This window comes from Balaenoptera ricei, chromosome 4 (assembly GCF_028023285.1).
Source record: "Balaenoptera ricei isolate mBalRic1 chromosome 4, mBalRic1.hap2, whole genome shotgun sequence".
Lineage (NCBI taxonomy): Eukaryota > Metazoa > Chordata > Mammalia > Artiodactyla > Balaenopteridae > Balaenoptera > Balaenoptera ricei.
This window is the reverse complement of record NC_082642.1, coordinates 112,595,470-112,619,808: the sequence shown is the minus strand read 5'-3', so window position 1 is coordinate 112,619,808 and position 24,339 is coordinate 112,595,470. Positions and strand designations below refer to the sequence as shown.

The following is a 24,339-nucleotide window of genomic DNA, read 5'->3' as shown; positions in this document are numbered from 1 at the left end:
TAAGAATCCGCCTGCCAATGCAGGGGAACGGGTTCAAGCCCTGGTCCGGGAAGACCCCACATGCCACGAAGCAACTAAACCCGTATGCCACAACTATTGAGCCTACACTCTAGAGCCTGTGAACCACAACTACTGAGCCCGCATGCCAAAACTACTGAAGCCCATATGGCTAGAGCCCATGCTCCTCAACAAGAGAAGCCACCGCAATGGGAAGCCCATGCACCGCAATGAAGAGTAGCCCCCCTCGCCCCAACTAGAAAAAGCCTGTGCTCAGCAACAAAGACCGAATGCAGCCATAAATAAATTAATAAATAAATACATACATACATACATACATACATACATACATACATTTATTTTTTAAAAAAAGAAAGAAAGTAAATTAGACAAAATGAAATGGCAAAAGTATATTTCCCAGATGAAGGAACAAGATAAAACCCCAGAAAAACAACTGAAGTGGAGATAAAAAACCTTCCAGAAAAAGAATTCAGAATAATGATACTGAAGAAGATGCAGGATCAAGGAAAAAGAATGGAGGCAAGGATGGAGAAGATGCAAGAAATGTTTAACAAAGACTTAGAAGAACTAAAGAACAAACAAACAGAGGTGAACAATACAATAACTGAAATGAAAAATATACTAGAAGGAATCAATAGCAGAATAACTGAGGTAGAAGAACAGATAAGTGACCTGGAAGACAGAATGGTGGAAATCACTGCCGCGGAACAGAATAAAAAAAAAGAATGAAAAGAAATGACAGGGCTTCCCTGGTGGCGCAGTGGTTGAGAATCTGCCTGCTAATGCAGGGGACACGGGTTCGAGCCCTGGTCTGGGAAGATCCCACATGCCACGGAGCAGCTGGGCCCGTGAGCCACAACTACTGAGCCTGCGCGTCTGGAGCCTGTGCCCCGCGACGGGAGGGGCCGCGATAGTGAAAGGCCCGCGCACCGCGATGAAGAGCGGTCCCTGCACCGCGATGAAGAGTGGCCCCCACTTGCCTCAACTAGAGAAAGCCCTCGCATGAACCGAAGACCCAACACAGCCAAAAATAAAATAAAATAAATAAATAAAGTAGCTATAAAAAAAAAAAAGAAAAGTGCTTTAAAAAAAAAAAAAAAAAAAAAAAAAGAAATGACAGTCTAAGAGACCTCTGGGACAACATTAAACACACCAACATTCACATTATAGGGGTCCCAGAAGGAGAAGAGAGACAGAAAGGACTTGAGAAATAATTTGAAGAGATAATTGCTGAAAACTTCCCTAACATGGGAAAGGAAACATTCACCCAAGTCCAGGAAGAGCAGAGAGTCCCAGGCAGGATAAACCCAAGAAGAAACACAATGAGACACATAGTAATCAAACTGAAGAGAATTAAAGATAAAGAAAAAAATATTAAAAGTAACAAGGGAAAAACGACAAGTAACATACAAGGGAACTCACATAAGGTTATAAGCTGACTTTTCAGCTGAAACTCTACAGGCCAGAAGGGAGTGGCATGATATATTAAAAGTGATGAAAGGGAAGAACCTACAACCAAGAATATTCTACCCAGCAAGACTCTCATTCAAAAGCTTCACAGACAAGCAAAAGCTACGACAGTTCAGCACCACCAGACCAGCTTTGCAACAAATGCTAAAGAAACTTCTCTAGGCAGGAAAGACACCAGCAACTTAAAACAACCTTGTACATATACAGACTACTATATCAAAACCTCATGGGAATAGCAAACCCAAAAACTACAATAGATACACTCACACACACACACACAAAGAAAAAGAAAAAGCAACCCAAACACAACACTAAAGATGGTCATCAAACCAGAGGAAAAGAGAACAAGAGAGGAAGGGAAGAAAAAAGACCTACAAAAACAAACCCAAAACAATTAAGAAAATGGCAATAGGAACTTACATATCGATAATTACCTTAAATGTAAATGGACTAAATGCTCCAATCAAAAGACATAAAGACTGGCTGAATGGATACAAAAGCAAGACCCATACATATACTGTCTGCAAGAAACCCACTTCAGACCTAGGGACACGTATAGACTGAAAGTGAGAGGATGGAGAAAGGTATTCAATGCAAATGGAGATCAAAAGAAAGCTGCAGTAGCAATACTCATATCAGACAAAGTAGACTTTAAAATAAAGACTGTATAAGAGACAAAGAAGGACACTACATAATGATCAAGGGATCAATCCAAAAAGAAGATGTAACAATTGTAAATATATATGCACCCAACATAGGAGCACCTCAATATATAAGGCAAATGCTAACAGCCATGAAAGGGAAAATGACACTAACACAATAATACTGAGGACTTTAACACTCTACTTTCATCAATGGACACATCATCCAGACAGAAAATCAATAAGGAAACACAGGCCTTAAATGACACATTAGATCAGATGGACTTAACTGATATTTATAAAGCATTCCATCCAAAAGCAGCAGAATACACATTCTTGTCATGTGCACATGGAATATTCTCCAGGACTGACCGCATGCTGGGCCACAGAGAGCCTTGGTAAATTTAAGAAAATTGAAATCATTATCAAGCATCTTTTCCGACCACAACGCTATGAGATCAGAAGTAAATTACAAGACAAAAACTGTAGGGAATTCCCTGGTGGCTCAGTGGATAAGAACCCGCATGCCAATGCAAGGGACATGGGTTCAAGCCCTCGTCCAGGAAGATCCCACATGCCACGGAGCAACTAAGCCCACATACCACAACTACTGAGCCTGTGCTCTAGAGCTCACGAGCCACAACTACTGAGCCTGTGTGCAACAACTACTAAAGCCCATGCACATAGAGTCCATGCTCCACAACAAGAGAAGCCCACGCACCACAACGAAGAGTAGCCCCCGCTTGCCACAACTAGAGAAAGCCCATGTGCAGCAACGAAGACCCAACACAGCCAAAAATAAATAAATAAATTTAAAAAGAAGAAAAAAGAAAAAGAAAACAAGTGTCAAAAACACAAACACATAGAGGCTAAACAATATGCTACTAAACAGCCAATGGATCACTGAAGAAATCAAAGAGGAAATCAAAAAATACCTAGAGACAAATGAAAACAAAGCACAATGATCCAAAACCTATGGGATGCAGCAAAAGCAGTTCTATAGCAATACAAGTTTACCTCAGGAAACAAGAAAAATCTCAAATGAACAACCTAACCTTACACCTAAAGCAACTAGAGAAAGAAGAACAAGCAAAACCTAAAGCTAATAGAAGGAAAGAAATCATAAAGACCAGAGCAGAAATAAATGAAACAGAGAAAAAGAAAGCAATAGCAAAGATTAATGAAACTAAAAGCTGGTTCTTTGAGAAGATAAACAAAATTAATAAACCTTTAGCCAGACTCATCAAGAAAAAAAGGGAGGATTCAAACCAATAAAATTAGAAATGAAAAAGGAGAAGTTACAACTGACACTACAGAAATACAAAGGATAATAAGAGAGCATCTATAGGGCAATAAAACGGACAACCTGGAAGAAATGGACAAATTCTTAGAAAGGTACACTCTCCCAAGACTGAACCAGGAAGAAATAGAAATTATGAACAGACCAATCACAAGTAATGAAATTCAAACTGTGATTTAAAAACTCCCAACAAACAAAGGTTCAGGACCAGATGGCTTCACAGGTGAATTCTATTCAACATTTAGAGAAGAGCTAACAGCTATCCTTCTGAAATTGTTCCAAAAAATTGCAGAGGAAGGAAAACTCCCAAATTCATTCTGTTACCAAAACCAGACAAATATACTACAAAAAAAAAAGAAAATTACAGGCCAATATCATTGATGAATATAGATGCAAAAATCCTCAACAGAATACTAGCATTCCGAATCCAACAACACATTAAAAGGATCATACACCATGATCAAGTGGGATTTATCCCAGGGATGGAAGGATTTTTCAATGCCTGCAAATCAGTCAATATGATACACCACATCAACAAACTGAAGAGTAAAAATCATATGATCATCTCATTAGATGCAGAAAAAGCTTTTGACAAAATTCAGCACCCATTTATGATAAAAACTCTCCAGAAAGTGGGCATAGAGGGAACATACCTCAACATATGGTCATACCATATATGACAAACCTACAGCTAACATCATACTCAACAGTGAAAAGCTAAAAGCATTTCCTCAAAGATCAGGAACAAGACAAGGATGTCCACTCTTGCCACTTTCAACATAGTTTTTGAAGTCCTAGCTACAGCAATCAGAGAAGAAAAAAAAATAAAAGGAATCTAAATTGGAAAAGAAGAAGTTAAATTTTCACTGTTTACAGATGACATGATACTATACATAGAAAATCCTAAAGATGCTACCAGAAAACTACTAGAGCTCATCAATGAATTTGATAAAGTTGCAGGTTACAAAATTAATACACAGAAATCTGTTGCATTTCTATACACTAACAACGAAAGATCAGAAAGAGAAATTGAAGAAACAATCCCATTTACCATCACATCAAAAAGAATAAAACACCTAGGAACAAACCTACCTAAGAAGACAAAAGACCTGTACTCCAAAAACTATAAGACACTGATGAAAGAAATCAAAGACGACACAAACAGGTCGAAAGATATACCATGTTCTTGGACTGGAAGAATCAATATTGTCAAAATGCTTATACTAACCAAGGCAATCTACAGATTCAGTGCAATCCCTATCAAATTACCAATGGCATTTTTCACATAACTAGAACAAAAAAATCTTAAAAATTTGTATGGAGACACAAAAGACCCAGAATAGCCAAAGCAATCTTGAGAAAGAAAAATGGAGCTGGAGGAATCAGGCTCCCTGACTTCAGACTATACTACAAAGCTATAGTCATCAAAACAGTATGGTACTAGCACAAAAACAGAAATACAGATCAATGGAATAGGATACAAAGCCCAGAAATAAACCCATGCACCTATGGTCAATTAATCCATGACAAAGGAGGCAAGACTATATAATGGAGAAAAGACAGTCTCTTCAATAAATGGTGCTAGGAAAACCAGACAGCTACATGTTAAAAAAATTAAATTAGAACATTCTTTAACACCATACACAAAAATAAATTCAAAATGGATTAAAGACCTAAATGTGAGACTGGACACTATAAAAACTTAGAGGAAAACATAGGATGAACACTCTCAGACATAAATCACGGCAGTATCTTTTTCGATCTGTCTCCCAGGGTAATGGAAATAAAAACAAAAATAAACAAATGAGACCTAATTAAACTCAAAAGTTTTTGCATAGCAAAGGAAACCATAAACAGGAAGAAAAGACAACCCTCAGAATGGGAGAAAGTATTTGCAAATGATGTGACCAACAAGGGATTAGTCTCCAAAATTTACAAACAGCTCATGTGGCTTAATATCATCAAAACAAACAACCTAATCAAAAATGGGCAGAAGACTTAAATAGACATTTCTCCAAAGAAGACATACAGATGGGCAAGAGGCACATGAAAAGATGTTCAACATTGATAATTATTAGAGAAATGCAAATTAAAAGTACAATGAGATGTCACCTCACACCAGTCAGAATGGCGATCATGAAAAAATCCACAAACAATAAATGCTAGAGAGAGTGTGGAGAGAAGGGAACCCTCCTACACTATTGGTGAGAATGTAAATTGGTGCAGCCACTATGGCGAACAGTATGGAAATTCCCTAAGAAGCCAAAAATAGAGCTACCACATAGTCCTGCAATCCCACTCCTGGGCATATACCCAGAGTAAAATACGGTCCAAAAGGATATATGCACCCCAATATTCATTACAGCGCTGTTTACAATAGCTAAGACACGGAAACAACCTAAATGTCCATTGATAGAAGAATGGATAAAGAAGATGTGGTACATATATGCAATGGAATACTACTCAGCCATTAAAAAGAATGAAGTAATTGCCATTCACAGCAACATGGATGGACCTAGAGACCGTCATACTGAGTGAAGTAAGTCAGACAGAGAAAGAGAAATATGGTATGATATCGCTTATATGCAGAATCTAAAAAAAAAAAAAATGATACAAATGAACTTATTTACAAAACAGAAACAGACTCACAGACTTAGAGAACAAACTTATGGTTACCGGGGGGGAAGGGTGTGGGTCGGGGGACAGTTAGGGAGTGTGGGACTGACATGTACACACTGCTGTATTTAAAATGAATAACCAACAAGGACCTACTGTACAGCACAGGGAATTCTCCTCAATATTCTGTAACAACCTAATTGGGAAAAGAATTTGAAAAATAATAGATACATGTATACGTATAACTGAATCACTTTGTTGCATATCTGAAACTAGCACAACATTGTTAATCAGCTATAATAAATATAAAACTGAAAGTTAAAAAGAACCTGATGAAAGAAATAGAGCTTGAAAAAAACTCTATTATACAGGAGTTTTCCTTCTAACAGTTTACTAATTGCACATGGGCCAAGACTATCGCATGGGAAACAGGAATAAATTTATTAGGTACAGCTAGACATTGTAAAAACAAGACTCTACCTGATAACAAATACAATTTAACTTACAAATATTACTAGCATATAAAATTAAAGAGCTAACAAATTCCTATAAAAAAAAGATGTTAAATATTTCCAATGTATTATATTCAAAAAAGCAAATTCTACAAGGCAAACTTAATGTACTACAAAAGAAAAGTATATCTAGTGTGGGGAATATAGTCAATAACTATGTAATATCTTTGTATGGTGACAGATCATAACTAGACTTATCGTGATTATTCTGAAATGTATAGAAATATTGAATTACTATGTCATGTAACAGGAACTAACATAATGTTGTAGGTCAACTATAATTCAAAAACAAAGAAACTCAGAAAAAGAGATAAGATTTGTGGTTATCAGAGGCAGAGGAGGCAGAATTGCAAGACGGCAGTCAACATGTACAAACTTCCTGTTATAAGATAAATAAGTTCTAGGGATGTAATGTATAACATGATAAATATAATTAACACTGCTGTGTGTTATATAAGAAAGTTGTTAGGAGAGTAAATCCTAAGAGTTCTCATCACAAGGAAAATTTTTTTTCTATTTCTTTAATTCTGTATCTATATGAGAAGAAGGATGCTCACTAAATTCACTGTGATAATCATTTCATGATGTATGTAAGTCAAATCATTACACTGTACACCTTAAACTTATATAGTGCTGTCTGTCAATTATATCTCAAAAAAACTGGAAGAAAAAACTGTTTACAATGGTATACCTGGGATTTAATTCAGAACTCTCATTAATTTATGGGCTCATGTTAAACAATTGGTATTAGACACAATTATCTATAGAATGAAAATATGGTGAGTTTCAATAAAGTTTCAATAGCTAACTTTCTTAAAAACACTTTACTTAAGAGGAGAACCTTCAGGGATACTAAGAAACTATAAAGTGTTTCTTTTATCATGCATTTTTTTCCCTGCTGTAAGTCTAAAATTCTACTGTGACTTTGAAGGAATACTGAAGGGCACAAATTAGAAAGCTTTTTATTTAACTATTCCTACTCTACCCAGGAAAGCAATGAAGGTTTAACAGTGTCTCGATAGTATCTGAATTGAGCCCACTTGTACAGTATAAGCCCACTTATATTTTTATATTGTAATTAAAGATAATTATTTCTGGGAAAAGGACAATTTGTAAAAAAAAAAAAAAAATAAGTGTCCTTCATTATATGCAGATAGTACTTAGTGACCAATTGAAAGATTATGTCTACAGAGTCACAATACTTTAGAGATTGCCCTCATAAGAGCTGCAGCTGGTTTCTTGTATACATCAAAGATATTAGTCTAGTTTCCTTTTAGGTTTTCCTCCTCTATGAAAAAGACTATTTAAAATGTGAAAACAGCTGTGTTCCAAATGAAGTACAAAGAATTTTTACATAGTGTCATTGAAGGATCCTGTTTCTTGTGAATAATTTATAAAATCATTCAGAAAACAAAATACCTCAACTAGTTTGAAGCTATCAATAATCCAAGAGACCCTTGAAGATGTTAGTTTCTCATTTGACTAATGTATAAATATGTTTTGGTGAAAACTTTTATAAATTATTTTACGGTCTTTATAAGAAGAGACAAAAAGGAGAAAAGAAGTCAATTCATTAACCCGACAGGCAAGGAGGCCTACAGTGAATTTTCAGAAGTCTGTGATGTATTTACCTTTAAATTTGGGCTAATAGTGGCTTGTATTGGCATCCTCCTAGAGTCGAGAGAAATTCTAATGAATAAAGAATGTATTTCATAGTAGGAGGATAGACAGTGGGAAGCTAATAATAATAATCAAGTTAGCAGTAATATCATTTACTAGACATATCCATGGAAATGACATTTAGAAAGAGTCAAACTAACATTATAACTTTATAGCTATATGCCCAGCCCCAACAAAAAAAAAAAGAAAGAAAATAATAATATTCAAATTTAACTTCTGGATTTTGTAAATAAATCAAGAGATGTATACTACAGTATACAAATGGTAAATTTAGCAATTTTCTTTGTGTCGCTAAAAAATCTCTTTACTTTCATGTATAAATAAAGTTTAAAAAATATTATTAAAAATGCAACAGAAAAAATTCAATTGGCAACAGTTTTCTGAGGTTCACAAACCTTTAGGTTGAGTATCAGACATTACAAGAGAAATGCTATCATCATCTCTTCGTTTTTCTTTAGTGTGTGCAGCCTGCTTTGCATAATTATTGTCTGTCTGACTTGGTTGTGAACTCCTGCAAAACAAAATAATATTATACTCAATTCTTCTAAACACAAATGAATTTAGAAGCCAGCTGACATATATTCAAGATAAAAATAACAGGTTACAAATGGCATCCTGTATAGCAGAGGCTGTAATCTGAACAGTAAAAAGAATATTAAAATATGACTTGAGAAATAAGTTCTCATTCCTGTTCTACCTTTAAATTCTCCATGTTTCTTTGGAAGGAAAAAACAAGATAAGCACAACACAGAATTGTGCACATGCAAAATGAACAAAGAATAATAGAAGTATTAAATACATTGAAGAGGTCTAAAAAGTAAAAATTCCACGAACACAAGTACATGATAATCACACTTATGTGTAATCAAAAAATAAGTCAAAGGTAATTGTTAATATGTTTCAAGCATGGTTCACATATCAAAAGTTATGTACAAAATAAAGTTTGGAGTGTAGTTACAAATTTTACCTACAGAGAAAATAATTTAAAATATAACCTACTGGTTAAATACATAAAATATAATACTGTATGAAAAACAAGTCTTGGATGATGAGCATAATATCACTATTAATGAAAACATAATACAGTAGTAGTAGGGGATTTCAATACCTCACCCCACTTTCAGTAATCATTAGATCATCCAGACCAAAAAAAAAAAAAAATCAAAAAGGAAACATTGGATTGAACCATAAACTTGACCAAATAGACCTGACATGCATTTATAAAACATAAACACAGAACATTCTCCATGATAAGTCACATGATAGGCCACAATGCAAGTCTTAGCAAATTTAAGAAGACTAAAATCTACAAAATATCTTTCCCAACCAAACAGTATAAAATGAGAAATCAATAACAGGAGGAAAGCTGAAAAATTCACAAGTATATGGAGGTTAAACAATATGCTCCTGAAAACCAACTGGCCAAAGAAAAAATGAAAAGGAAGATCAAGAAATATCTTGAAACAAATGAAAATGTGAGCATAAAATGTCAAAATCTATGGAATGTTCTATGAGGGAAGTCAATAGCAATAAATGCCTACATTAAAAAACAAGAAAGAACTCCAATAAACAACCTCACTTTATACCTCTTGGAACTAGAAAAAGAACAAATGAAGCCCAAACTAAGCACAAGGAAAGAAACAACAAAGATCAGAGCAGAAGTAAATAAAACAGAAATAAGAAAAACAACAGAAAAGATAAACAAAACTAAGAGCTAGTTTTTTTAAAAAATAAAGTTGACAAACCTTTAGCTACCCGAACCAAGAAAAAAAAAGACTCAAATAAATCAAAACAGATCATCAAGAAACTACAATAAGTAATTATATGCCAACAATATGGATAACCTAAGAGCTGGTTTTCTGGGGGCAAAAAACCTTTTACCTAGACTAAGGGAAAAAAGAGAAGAAAAAGAGAGAAGACTTGTGAATAAAATCATAACAACTGGTAGCACAGAAATATGAAGTATCATAAGTGACTATTACAAACAATTGCACATCAAGTCATATAACCTAGAAGAAATGGACAAATATCTAGAAACATACCAAACCTACCAAACTGAATCATGAAGAAAAAGAAAATCTGAACAGATCAATAACAAGGAGACTGAATTAGTAATCAAAAACCTCCCAACACAGAGAAGCCCAGGACCAAATGGTTTCACTGGTAATTCTACCAAGCAATTAAAGAAGAATTAATGCCAATCCTTCTCAAACTCTTCCAAAAATTTTAAGAGGAGGGAACACTTCTATACTCATTTTACAAGGCCATCACTACACTAATACCAAAGCCAGTTAAGAACACTACAGGAAAAGAAAACTATACACCAAATACCCCTGATGCATAGAGATGCAAAAATTCTCATCAAAGTATTAGGAAACCAAATTCCACCACACATGTTAAAGGGATCATACACCATGAGCAAGTGGGACTTATTCCAGAGATGCAAGAATGGTACAACATCCAAAAATCAATCAACGTGATAAACCACATTAACAAAATGAAAGATAAAAATCATCTGATCCCTCAAAAGATGCAGAAAAAGCATTTGACAAAATTCAACATCCTTTCATGATAAAACCCTCAAAAACCTGGGTATAAAAGGAACATACCACAACATAATAAAGGCCAATGCCACAAACCCACAGCTAACATCATATTAAACAGTGAAAAATTAAAAGCTTCACCTCTAAGATGAAGAACAAGACAAGGGTGCCCACTCTCACCACTCTTATTCAACGCAGTACTGGAAATCCTGGCTAGACAAATTAGACAAGAAAAAATAAATAAATAAAAGGCATCCAAATCAGAAAGGAAAAAGTAAAACTGTCATTATTTGCAGATGATATGATCTTATAGAAAGAAACCCTAGAAAATCCAGCAAAAAACTGTGAGAACTAATAAATGAATTCACTAAAGTTGCAGGATACAAAGTCAACATACTACAATCAGTTGCATTTCTATAACTAACAATGAACTATCTGAAAGAGAAATTAAGAAAAAATCCCATTTACAACTATAGCGAAAAGAATAAAATTATACTTATGAATAAATATAACCTAGAAGGAGAAAAACCTGTACACTGAAAACTATAAGATACTGATGAAAGAAACTGAAGACACAAATAAATGGGAAGATATTCTGTACTCATGGATTGGAAAAATTAATTTTGTTAAAATGTTCATCCTACCCAAAGCAACCTACAGATTCAAAGCAATCCCTATCAACATTCTAATGGCCTTTTTCACAGAAATAGAACAGTCTTAAAATTTGTATGGAACTACTAAAGACCCCAAATAGCCAAAGCAATCTTGAGAAAGAAAAACAAAGCCAGAGGAATCACACTTCATGATTTCAAACTATATTACAAAACCACAGTAATCAAAACAATATAGTATTGGCATAAAAACAGACACATAAATGAATGAAACAGAATAGAGAGCCAGAAATTAATCCATGCATATATGGTCAACTCCTGTATGATAAACACGCTAAGAATACACAATGGAAAAAGGAGAGTCTCTTCAATAACTGATGTTGGGAAAACTTGACAGCCACATGCAAAAGAATGAAACTGCATCAATATCTTATACCATATACAAAAATCAACACAAAATGGATTAAACACTTAAATGTATGACCTGAAACCATAAAACTCCTAGAAGAAAACATGAGAGTAAGTTCCTTCACATTGATCTTGGCAATGATTTTTTGGATTAAACACCAAAACAAAGGCAAGAAAAGAAAATTAAAAAGTGGGACCAAAAAGCTTCACAGCAAAGGAAACCTTCAACAAAATTAAAAGGCAACCCATGGAATAGGAGAAAATATTTGTAAATCATGTATCTGATAAGGGAGTTAATATCCAAAATATATAAAGAATTCATACAACTCAACCAAAAAAGTAAAACAATTTCATTAAAAAATAGGCAGAGAAACTGAACAGAAGTTTTTCCAAAGAAGACTACAAATGACCAACAGGTACATGAAAAGGAGCTCAACATCCACTAATCATCAGGGAAATGTGTATCAAAACCACAATGAGGTATAATCTCACACATGTGAGAAAGACTATTATCAAAAGATAAGAAGTAAGTGTTGGCAAGGATGTGGAGTGCTGTGGGAATGTAAATTACTGCAGCCACTATGGAAAACAGTATGAAGGTTCCTCAAAAAATTAAAAATAGAACTAATATATGATCCAGCAATTCCACTTCTTAGTATGTATCCTTAGGAAACAAAATCACTCTCTCAAAAAGATATACACACCCCCATGTTCACTGCAGCATTATTTGCAACAGCCAAGACATGGAAACAACATAAGTGTCCATCAATAGATGAACGGATAAAGAAAATGTGACAAACACACACACGATGGAATATTATTCAGTCATAAAAAAAGAAAGAAATCCTGCCATTTGTGACAAAATGAATGAACCTTGGACAAAGACAAATACCATACAATCTCACTTATATGTGGAATCTAAATTTAAAAACAGACAAACACACACCTAGATACAGACAACAGAATGGTGGCTGCCAGAGCCAGGGGCATGAAATGACTGAAGGTGGTAAAAAGGTACAAGTTTCCAGTTGTAAGAGAAATAAGTCCTGGGGATGTAAGGTACAGCATGATGACTATAGATGACAATACTGTACTATACATTTGAAAGTTGCTAACATAGTAGATCTTAAAAGTTCTCATCAAGAGAAAAAAACTGTAACTGTGTGAGGTGATGGATGTTAACTAAACTTACTGTGTTACTCATTTTGCAATATATACATATATGAGATCATTATGTTGTATACCTAAAACTAATACAATGTTCTGTCAGTAACATATCAATAAACTAATTTTTAAAAGCAAATTGATAAACAATTGGGAAACCAATTTGGTACTAATTAGAATAGCCATAGAATGAATTCAATCTTTACCAACAATCTTCTCACCCATGATAACTATAATTAACAAAACAACTCATTATGGTATTATTTAAGTGGGTAAAAATTTTGAAATAAAAAACTATATAAAATTATTAACCTACAGCATTCCTTTACAGTAGAATATATTATACAGTAATTACTCCATTTTCAAAACTATTTAACAACATAGAAATTTTTTAAATTTTATTGAAGTACAGTTGATTTACAATGTTGTGTTAATTTCTGTTGTACACCAAAGTGATTCAGTTATATGTATATATATTCTTTTTCATATTCTTTTCCATCATGGTTTATCACAGGACATTGAATACAGTTCCCTGTGCTATAGAGTAGGATCTTGTTGTTTATCCATCCTATATACAATAATTTGCATCTGCTAATCCCAAACTCCCAATTCTTCCCTCCCCTACCCTCACTTAGAAATTTTTACATCTATAAAAGTACTAAAAAATCAGACACCAAGAATAAATCAAAGATCCCTGTACAATAAAATATGAAATACATACCAAGTGACCTCAGGGAAGATTGCGGAGTAGGAAACACCTACCATGTTCTCACCTAGATGACAACTGCACTGGCAGAATCTGTATGATGTAACTACTTTGGAATTCTGGAGTCTACAGAAGGCTTGCAACTTCCAGTCAAAAGTTTCAACAGTAAATTGCAGTTAATTTTGGTCAATTTAGGCAATTTGGATGGTAGCAGTTACCTATGCCTAGCTTGGAGGCAAGCAGCAATGCCCAAGTTCCTAGAACTGTTTGCACAGGCTTACAATTACCAACATGAGCAATAAGGACCTCATCCTCCAAATACTGGGAATCTGTATTCTGATCACTGATTGCTATCTCTGATCGTGGATAAGCAGACATAGAGACAGGCAGCCATTGCTGCAACAACCACCACCACTGTTGCAACAATCTCCCCTTGCTCTTGGAATTGCTAAAACAATTTCCAAGACATTTAAAGAACTAGCACCTATTTTGTTTTATTTCCTCCCTTCATTTTTCCCATTTTCTCCTTATGGGAACCAAACATTTAAGGACTAGGACACTAAAACGTAATCACATGTACAAGGAAATTTAGAAAGTCACAGACATAACTGGGGAAAGACACAGGCTCAGAAAAAACCTGAAAAGACCTTTTGTTTACATATCAGGCTGATCCCTGGAACAGGGACATGTTACAACAATTTAAAAAACTAACAAACAAAGGGAAAAAATCCAGCAAACACTGGGGAAGGGAGAGAATCTGATTTTCGGACTTGGTATCTTATAAGATCCAAATGTCAAGTTTTCAACAACGACAAAAATTCATAAGACATACAAAGAAACAGGAAAGTATGGCCAATTCAACAGAAAAAAAATTAATCAACAGAACCTGTCCCTGAAAAAATCCAGTTGGCAGACTCAGCAGACAAAGACATTAAAACAACTATCTTAAAGATCCTCAGGGACTTCCCTGATGGTACAGCAGTTAAGACTCCGCGCTTCCAAAGCAGGGGATGCAGGTTTGATCCCTGGTCGGTCAGGGAACTAAAATCCCACATGCTACGTGATGCGGTGAAATTAAAAGAAAAAGAAAAAAATCTTGGACAAAAGTCAAGAAAATGACTTATGACAAAATGAAAATATCAATAAAAGACAAAATACACAAATGAACCAAAAGGAAATTCTGGAGCTAAAAAAGTATAATAACTGAAATGAAAATTTATTAGAGAGATTCAAAAGCAGATTTGAGCAGGGAGAAGAAACAAGAAGAAACGGTCACTGAACCTGAAAATATGATCATGGAAATGACCAAATCTGAGGAACAGAAAGAAGAAAAAAAAAAATGTTTTTAATAAATTTATTTATTTATTTTTTGGCTGTGTTGGGTCTTCGTTGCTGCACACAGGCTTTCCCTAGTTGCGGCGAGCAGGGGTTACTCTTCGTCATGGCACCCAGGCTTCTTTTTGCAGTGGCTTCTCTCTTTGTTACAGAGAATGGGCTCCAGAGCACAGGCTCAGTAGTTGTAGCCCATGGGCTTAGTTGCTCCGCAGAATGTGGGATGTTCCCGGACAAGGGCTCGAACCCATGCCCCCTGCATTGGCAGGCAGATTCTTAACCACTGCACCACCAGGGAAGGCCCAGAAAGAAGAAAAATTTAAGAAAAGTAAACAGAGCCTAAGGGACCTATGGGACACCAAAACATGGACTAATATACACATTGTTGGAGTCTCAGAGGAGAAGAGAAAGGGGCAAAGATATTATTGGAATAAATATCACCAAAGAATTCCAAATTTGATGAAAAACATGAATATAAATACCTAAAAAGTTCAAGGAGCTACATGTAGAGTAAACTGAATGAGACCTACACCAAGAAATGTTATAATCAAATTGTCCAAAGACAAAGGCAAAGAGAGAATCTTGAAAGCACCAAGCAAAAAGTGACTCATCACACACAAAAGATCCTCAATAAGATTATGAGCAGATTTCTCATCAATAAGCATGCTGGCCAGAAGGCACTGAATTGTTATATTCAAAGGACTAAAGGAAAAAACTGTCAACAGGAAATCCTATATCTGGCCAAACTGTCCTTCAAAAATGAGGACAAAATTAAGACATTCTAAGACAATCAAAAGCTGAGGGAGTTCATTACCACTATAAGAAAAACCAGCCCTACAAGAAAAACTAAAGAGAGTCCTTTGTGTTGGAATGATAGGACATTAGACAGTAATTCAAAGCCATATGAAGAAATAAAGATAACTGGTAAAAGTAAATTCATAGACAATTATAAAATCAGGTATTGTAACTCTGGTTTGTTACTTGCCCATTTATTTTCTACATGATTTAAGCCAGGGGTCCCCAACCCCCGGGCCACGGACTGCTACTGGTCCACATGGTCTGTTATGAACCAGGCCGCACAGCAGGAGGTGAGCAGCCAGTAGGCAAGTGAAGCTTCATCTGCCACTACCCATCACTCCCCATCGCTCGCATTACTGCCTGAACCACCACCCCCCACCCCCGTCCATGGAAAAACTGTCTTCCACGAAACTGGTCCCTGGTGCCAAAAAGGTTGGGGACCACTGACTTAAGAAACTAATGCATTTTTTAAATTATTAGACTATGCTTTTGAACAAACAATTCATAAAGATATCATTTTATGACATCAATAATTGAAAGGATGTGAGGACAGAGCTATAAAGGAGCACAGTTCTGAATGTTATTGAAATTAAGCTGGCATAAATTCAAATTAGCATGTTATAACTTTAGAATGTTAAATGTAATCCCCATGATAACCACAAAGAAATCAGCTATAGAATACAGACAAAAGGAAATGAGAATGGAATCAAAAAGCTTCACTACAAAAAAACAAGTAAACACAGAGAAAGACAGTAATGTAGGAAATAAGGGGCAAAAAAGCTATTAGGCATATAGAAAACAAATATCAAAATCACAGAAAGTCCTTCCTTATCAATAACTGCTTTAATTGTAATTAACTCAACCCCAAACAAAAGATAAAGACTGGCAGAATGGATTAAAAAAATATGATCCAAGACTTCCTTGGCAGTCCAGTGGTTAAGACTCTGTGCTTCCACCGCAGGGGGTGCAGGTTCAATCCCTGGTCAGGGAACTAAGATCCCACATGCTGCATGGCATGGCAAAAAAAAAAAAAAAGATCCAACTATAGGCTGTCTACAAGAGACTCACTTTAGATGCAAAGACACAAATAGGTTGAAAGTAAAAATATGAAAAAAGATATTCTATGCAAATACTAGCCAAAAGAGAGCAAGGGCGGCTATACTAACATCAGACAAAATAGACCTTAAATCAGAAGTTCACAGGAGAGAAAGAAGGACATTATATACTAGTACAAGGTTCAATACAACAAGGTGATTTAACAATTGTAAATACTTACACACCTAATACTATCAAAATATATGAAGGAAAAAATTGATAGAACAGAAAGGAGAAACAGACATTTTCACAGTAATAGTTGAAGACTTCAATACCCCACTCTCAACAGGAACAGAACAACCTGACAGAAAATATGTAAGGAATTAGAGGACTTAAACAAATAAACCTACGAGACCTAACCGTCATATACAGAATACCCTACCCAACAAGAGAATACACATTCTTCTCAAGTGTACAAAGGACATTCTCTATGATAGCTATATTTTAAGACAAAAAACTACATCTCAGCAGATTTAGAAAGATAAATATCATACAAGGCATCTTCTCTGACCACACAGGATGAAGTTAGAAATCAGTAACAGAAGGAAAACTGGAATACTCACATCTGTGGAAATTAAACAACACACTCTGAAACAACCAATGGGTCTAAGAAGAAATCACAAGGAAATAGAAAATGCTGAGGGATAAATGAAAATGAAAGGACAACATATCAAAACACATGGGATGAAGCAAAAGCAGTACTAAAGGAGAAATATACAGCTATAGATGCTTACACTAAAAAAGAAGAAATATCTCATATCAACAACCTAACTTTACAACTTAAGGAACTAGAAAAACAACAAACTAAATTCAAAGGTAGTGGAAGTAATAAAATAATAAAGATAAGAGCAGAGATAAAAAGCGAATGGGAGAAAAAAAAGAGAAAAATCAACAAAACCACAAGTTCGTTCTTCAGAAAGATCAATAAAATCAACAGAACTTTAGATAGATGGACTAAGAAAACAAAGAGAAGATTCAAATTAATAAAATCAGAAATGAAAATTAAAACATCATGACCAGTCCTACAGAAATAAAGAGGATTAGAAGAGAGTACGATGAACTATATGAACTGGATAATGTAGATGAAATTAACAAATTCCTACTGACACAAAACCTACTAAATCACAAAGAAATAGAAAATCTGAATAGACCCATAACTAGTAAGGACATTGAGCCAGTAACCAAAAACCTCCCAATAAAGGAAAGCCCTGGAACTGACAGCCTCAAACAGTGAATTCTACCAAACTTTTAAAGAACAACTAACAGATAATCTTTTCAAACTCTTCCAAAAAACTGAAGATGATGGAATACATCCTCATTCTGTGAGGTCAAGCATTGCCCTGATAGCAAATTAATTCAAAGACACTACAATAAAAATATAGGCCAATATCCCCAAGGAATATTGATGCAAAAATCCTCAATAAAATACCTCAAATGGCTCATATGGTTATATACCTTAACTACATGGATTTATTCCCGGGATGCAAGGATGGTTCAACATACAAAAATCTATCAATATAATACACCACATTAACAGAATAAAAGTGTAAAACCACATGGTCATGTCAATTAGTGCAGAAAAAGCACTCCACAAAATTCAATACCCTTTCCTAATAACTAAAAAACAAAATTCGACAATCTAGGAATAGAAACAAACTACCCACCTCAACATAGTAAAAACCATATATCAAAACTGCACAGGAAACATCAAACTCAATGATGAAAGATTGACAGCTTTTCTTCTAGGATCAGGAATAACACAAGGATGCCCACTTTTACCACTTCTAGTCAACACAGTACTAGAAGTTCTAGCCAGAGCACTTATACAAGAAAAAGAAATATAAAAGCATCAAAACTGGAAAGAAATAATCTGTGTTTGCAGATGATATGATCTTACATGTAGGAAACTCTAATGATTGCACACACACATACACAAACACAAAACTGTTAGAATTAATAAACAACAACAAAAAAAAAGAAACTAAGAGAACAATCTATTTACAATAGCTTCAAGTAGAGAAAAAAAAACTTAGCACTTAACTTAACCAAGGAGACAAAAGACTTGTACAATGAAAACTATAAAACATGGCTGAAAGAAATTAAAAAAGACATTAATAAATGGAAACACATCCCATGTTCATGGATTGGAAGACTTAATATTGTTAAGATGTCAATACCACCTAAAGCAATCTACACGCTGAATTCAATCTTATCAAAACTGCAGTAGCATTTCTTGCAGAAATACAAAAACTTATCCTAAAACGCATACATGACCTTAAGGAAACCCGAAGAGCCAAAAACAATCTTAAACAAATTTGGAGGTCTCACACTCCCTGATTTCAAAACTTACTACAAAGCTATAATAATCAAAACACCATTGTACTGTCATAAAGACAGATATAGAGATCAATGTAATAGAACAGCATCCAGAAATAAACCCTCGCATATATGTCAGATGATTTTCACATGGCTGCCAAGACCATTCAGTGGGGAAAGGACAGCCTTTTCAACAAAGCATATGGAGAAACAGAATATCCACATGCAAAAAGAATGAAGATGGACCCTCACCTAACACCCTACATAAAAGTTAACTCAAAATGCATCAAAGGCCTAAATGCATAAGCTGAAACTATAAAACTCTTAGCATAGGGGAAAATGTTCATGACACTAGATTTGGCAGAAATTTCTTGGATATGACACCAAAGCACAGGCAAAAGATGGAAACATAAGATATATTGGACTTCATCAAAATTGAAACTTCTGTACATCAAATGGCAGTATCAGTAGAATAAAAGTCAACCCACAAAATGGGAGAAAATATTTGTAAATCATATTTCTGATAATATATTAATATTCAGAATATAGAGAGAACTCCTAAAACTCAAAAATAAAAAACAGAAGATGGCATACTAGGATGATGGGGAATTCAAGTCTCCGCACAACTAGGACACTTACCAGGCACTGGTGGGGGACCATGGACACCTAAGGGAACAGAAGGAACCCCCAGTGACTGGCTGTTTCAATTATACTTTTATTTTTCCTAATATATTTTTTATCTTTCTAATTTTATTTTGTTTTTTATTCTTTGATATTGTACTGCTCCTCTTTTTCTTTATTGCTTGCTTTTTTTTTTTTTTTTTTACCACACCATGAAGCTTGCGGGATCCTGGTTCCCATTCTGGATGTTGGGCCCAAGCTACTGTGGTGGGAGCTCCGACTCCAAACTGCTGGACTTAGAGAGAACCTCAGACCCCAGGGACTATTAATCGGAGTGAAGCCTCCCAGAGGTCCTCATCTCAGCACCACGACCCGGCTGTATCCAACTGGCTGCAAATTTCAGTGCTGTAGGTCTCAGGCGAAACAACCAGTAAGACAGGAATACAGCACCACCCAGCAAAAAAAAAAAAAAAATGAAACAACAAAAACATATGTTACAGACGAAGGAGCAAGGGAAAAACCTACAAGACCAAATAAATGAAGACGAGATACATAACCTACCTGAAAAAGAATTCAGAGTAATGATAGAAAAGATGATTCAAATTCTTGGAAACAGAATGGAGAAAATACAAGAAACATTTAACAAGGATGTAGAAGAACTAAAGAGCAAACAAACAGTGATGAACAACACAATTACTGAAATTAAAAATGCTCTAGAAGGAATCAATAGCAGAATAACTGAGGCAGAAAAACGGATAAGTGAGCTGGAAGATAAAATGGTGGAAATAACTGCCAGGGAGCAGAAAAAAGAAAGAACAGAATTGAGGACAGCCTCAGAGACAGCTGGGGCATCATTAAACACATCAACATTCGAATTATAGGGGTCCCAGAAGAAGAAGAGAAAAAGAAAGTGTATGAGAAAATATTTGAAAACATTATAGTTGAAAACTTCCCTGATATGGGAAAGGAAATACTCAATCAACTCCAGGAAGCGCAGAGAGTCCCATACAGGATAAATCCAAGGAGAAATAATCCAAGACACATACTAATCAAACTATCAAAAATTAAATACAAACAAAAAATATTAAAAGCAGCAAGGGAAAAGCAACAAATAACATACAAGGGAATGCCCATGAGGTTAACAGCTCATCTTTCAGCAGAAACTCTGCAAGCCAGAAGGGAGTGGGCAGCACATATTTAAAGTGATAAAAGAGAAAAACCTAAAACCAAGAGTACTCTACCCAGCACGGTTCTCATTCAGATTCGACAGAGAAATTAAAACTTTTACAGACAAGCAAAAGCTACGAGAATTCAGCACCACCAAAGCAGCTTTACAACAAATGCTAAAACAACTTCTCTGCACAGGAAACAAAAAAGAATGAAAAGACCTACAAAAACAAACCAAAAACAATTAAGAAAATGGTAATAGGAACATACATATCAATAACTACCTTAAATGTAAATGGATTAAATGCTCCAACCAAAAGACACAGGCTGACTGAATAGATACAAAAACAAGACCCGTATACATGCTGTCTACAATAGACCCACTTCAGACCTAGGGATACGTACAGAAAGAAAGTGAGGGGATAGAAAAAGATACTCCATGCAAATGGAAATCAAAAGAAAGCTAGAGCAGCAATTCTCATATCAGACAAAACAGAACGTAAAATAAAGACTATTACAAGAGACAAAGAAGGACACTACATAATGATCAAGGAATCAGTCCAAGAAGAAGATATAACAATTGTAAATATTTATGCACCCAACATAGGAGCACCTCAATACATAAGGCAAATGCTAACAGCCATAAAAGGGATTGAAATCGACAGTAACACAATCATAGTAGGGGACTTTAACACCCCACTTTCACCAATGGACAGATCATCCAAAATGAAAATAAATAAGGAAACATAACCTTTAAATGAAACATTAAACAAGATGGACTTAACTGATATTTATAGCACATTCCATCCAAAAACAACAGAATACACTTTCTTCTCAAGTGCTCATGGAACATTCTCCAGGATACACCATATCATGAGTCACAAATCAAGCCTTGGTAAATTTAAGAAGACTGAAATTGTATCAAGTATCTTTTCCGACCACAACACTATGAGACTAGATATCAATTACAGCACAGAAACTGTAAAAAATACAAATACATGGAGGCTAGACAATATGCTACTAAATAACCAAGAGATCATTGAAGAAATCAAAGAGGAAACCAAAAAATACCTAGAAACAAGTGACAATGAAAACACGACCACCCAAAACCTATGCGAGGCAGCAAAAGCAGTTCTAAGAGGGAAGTTTATAGCAATACAATCCTACCTCAAGAAACAAGAAACACCTCAAATAAACAACCTAAACTTACACCTAAAGCAATTAGAGAAAGAAGAACAAAAAAACCCCAAAGTTAGCAGAAGGAAAGAAATCATAAAGATCAGATCAGAAATAAATGAAAAAGAAATGAAGGAAATGATAGCACACATGAATAAAACTAAACGCTGGTTCTTTCAGAAGATAAACAAAATTGATAAACCATTAGCCAGACTCGTCAAGAAAAAAAGGGAGAAGACTCAAAAGAATTAGAAATGAAAAAGGAGAAGTAACAACTGACACTGCAGAATTACAAAGGATAAAGAGAGATTACTACAAGCAACTATATGCCAATAAAATGGACAACCTGGAAGAAATGGACAAATTCCTAGAAAAGCACAACCTTCCAAGACTGAACCAGGAAGAAACAGAAAGTATAAACAGACCAATCACAAGCACTGAATTTCAAACTGAGATTAAAAATCTTCCAACAAGCAAAAGCCCAGAATTCACAGGCGAATTCTATCAAACATTTAGAGAAGAGTTAACACCTATCCTTCTAAAACTCTTCCAAAACATAGCAGAGGGAGGAACACTCCCAAACTCATTCTACGAGGACAGCATCACCCTGATACCAAAGCCAGACAAAGGTGTCACAAAAAAAGAAAACTACAGGGCAATATCACAGATGAACATATATGCAAAAATCCTCAACAAAATCCCAGCAAACAGAATCCAACAGCACATTAAAAAGATCATATACCATGATCAAGTGGGGTTTACCCCAGGAATGCAAGGATTCTTAAATATATGCAAATCAGTCAATGTGATACACTATATCAACAAACTGAAAGATAAAAACCATATGATTATCTCAATAGATGCACAAAAAGCTTTCCACAAAATTCAACACCCATTTATGATAAAAACTCTCCAGACAGTAAGCACAGAGGGAACCTACCTCAACATAATAAAGGCCATATCTGACAAACCCACAGCCAACATTGTTCTCAATTGTGAAAAACTGAAACCATTTCCTCTAAGATCAGGAACAAGACAAGGTTGCCCACTCTCACCACTATTATTCAACACAGTTTTGGAAGTTATAGCCACAGCAATCAGTGAAAAAAAAGAAATAAAAGGAATCCAAATCGGAAAAGAAGAAGCAAAACTGTCACTGTTTGCAGATGACATGATACTATACATAGAGAATCCTGAAGATGTTACCAGAAAACTACTAGAGCTAATCAATGAATTTGGTAGAGTAGCAGGATACAAACTTAATACACAGTAATCTCTTACATTCCTATACACTAATGACAAAGAATCTGAAAGAGAAATTAAGGGAGCACTCCCATTTACCATTGCAACAAAAAGAATAAAATATCTAGGAATAAACCTACCTAAGGAGAGAAAATACCTATATGCAGAAAACTATAAGACACTGATGAAAGAAATTAAAGACGATACAAAAAGATGGAGAGATATATACCATGTTCTTGGATTGAAAGAATCAACATTGTGAAAATGACTATACTACCCAAAGCAATCTATAGATTCAATGCAATCCCTATCAAATTACCAATGGCATTTTTCACAGAACTAGAATAGAAAATTGCACAATTTGTATGGAAACACAAAAGACCCCGAACAGCCAAAGCAATCTTGAGAAAGAAAAACGGAGCTGGAGGAATCAGGCTCCCTGACTTCAGACTATACTACGAAGCTACAGTAATCAAGACAGGATGGTACTGGCACAGAAACAGAAATATAGATCAATGGGACAGGATAGAAAGCCCAGAGATAAACCCATGCACATATGGTCACCTCATCTTTGATAAAGGAGGCAAGAATATACAATGGAGAAAAGACAGCCTCTTCAATAAATGGTGCTGGGAAAACTGGACAGGTACATGTAAAAGAATGAAATTAGAACACTCCCTAACACCATACACAAAAATAAACTCAAAATGTATTAAACACCTAAATGTAATGCCGGACACTATAAAACTCTTAGAGGAAAACATAGGCAGAACACTCTATGACATAAATCACAGCAAGATCCTTTTTGACCCACCTCCCAGAGAAATGGAAATAAAAACAAAAATATACAAATGGGACCTAATGAAACTTAGAAGCTTTTGTACAGCAAAGGAAACCATAAACAAGACAAAAAGACAACCCTC

The 24,339-nt window shown here is 35.1% G+C and overlaps 1 protein-coding gene across 9 annotated transcripts in view; it reads right to left on the bottom strand.

The window, feature by feature from the left end:
* Positions 1-24,339, bottom strand: part of SENP7 (SUMO specific peptidase 7) — a 149,564-nt gene that overhangs the window by 42,591 nt on the left and 82,634 nt on the right. For 8 of the 9 annotated variants that reach the window (XM_059921236.1, XM_059921237.1, XM_059921242.1 and 5 more), the window contains one exon: positions 8,633-8,748. In XM_059921236.1, the coding sequence (XP_059777219.1) occupies positions 8,633-8,748 (116 nt within the window). Of the gene's footprint in view, positions 1-8,624; positions 8,749-24,339 lie in introns of those variants that run through there. The other variant, XM_059921246.1, reaches the window with a different exon arrangement.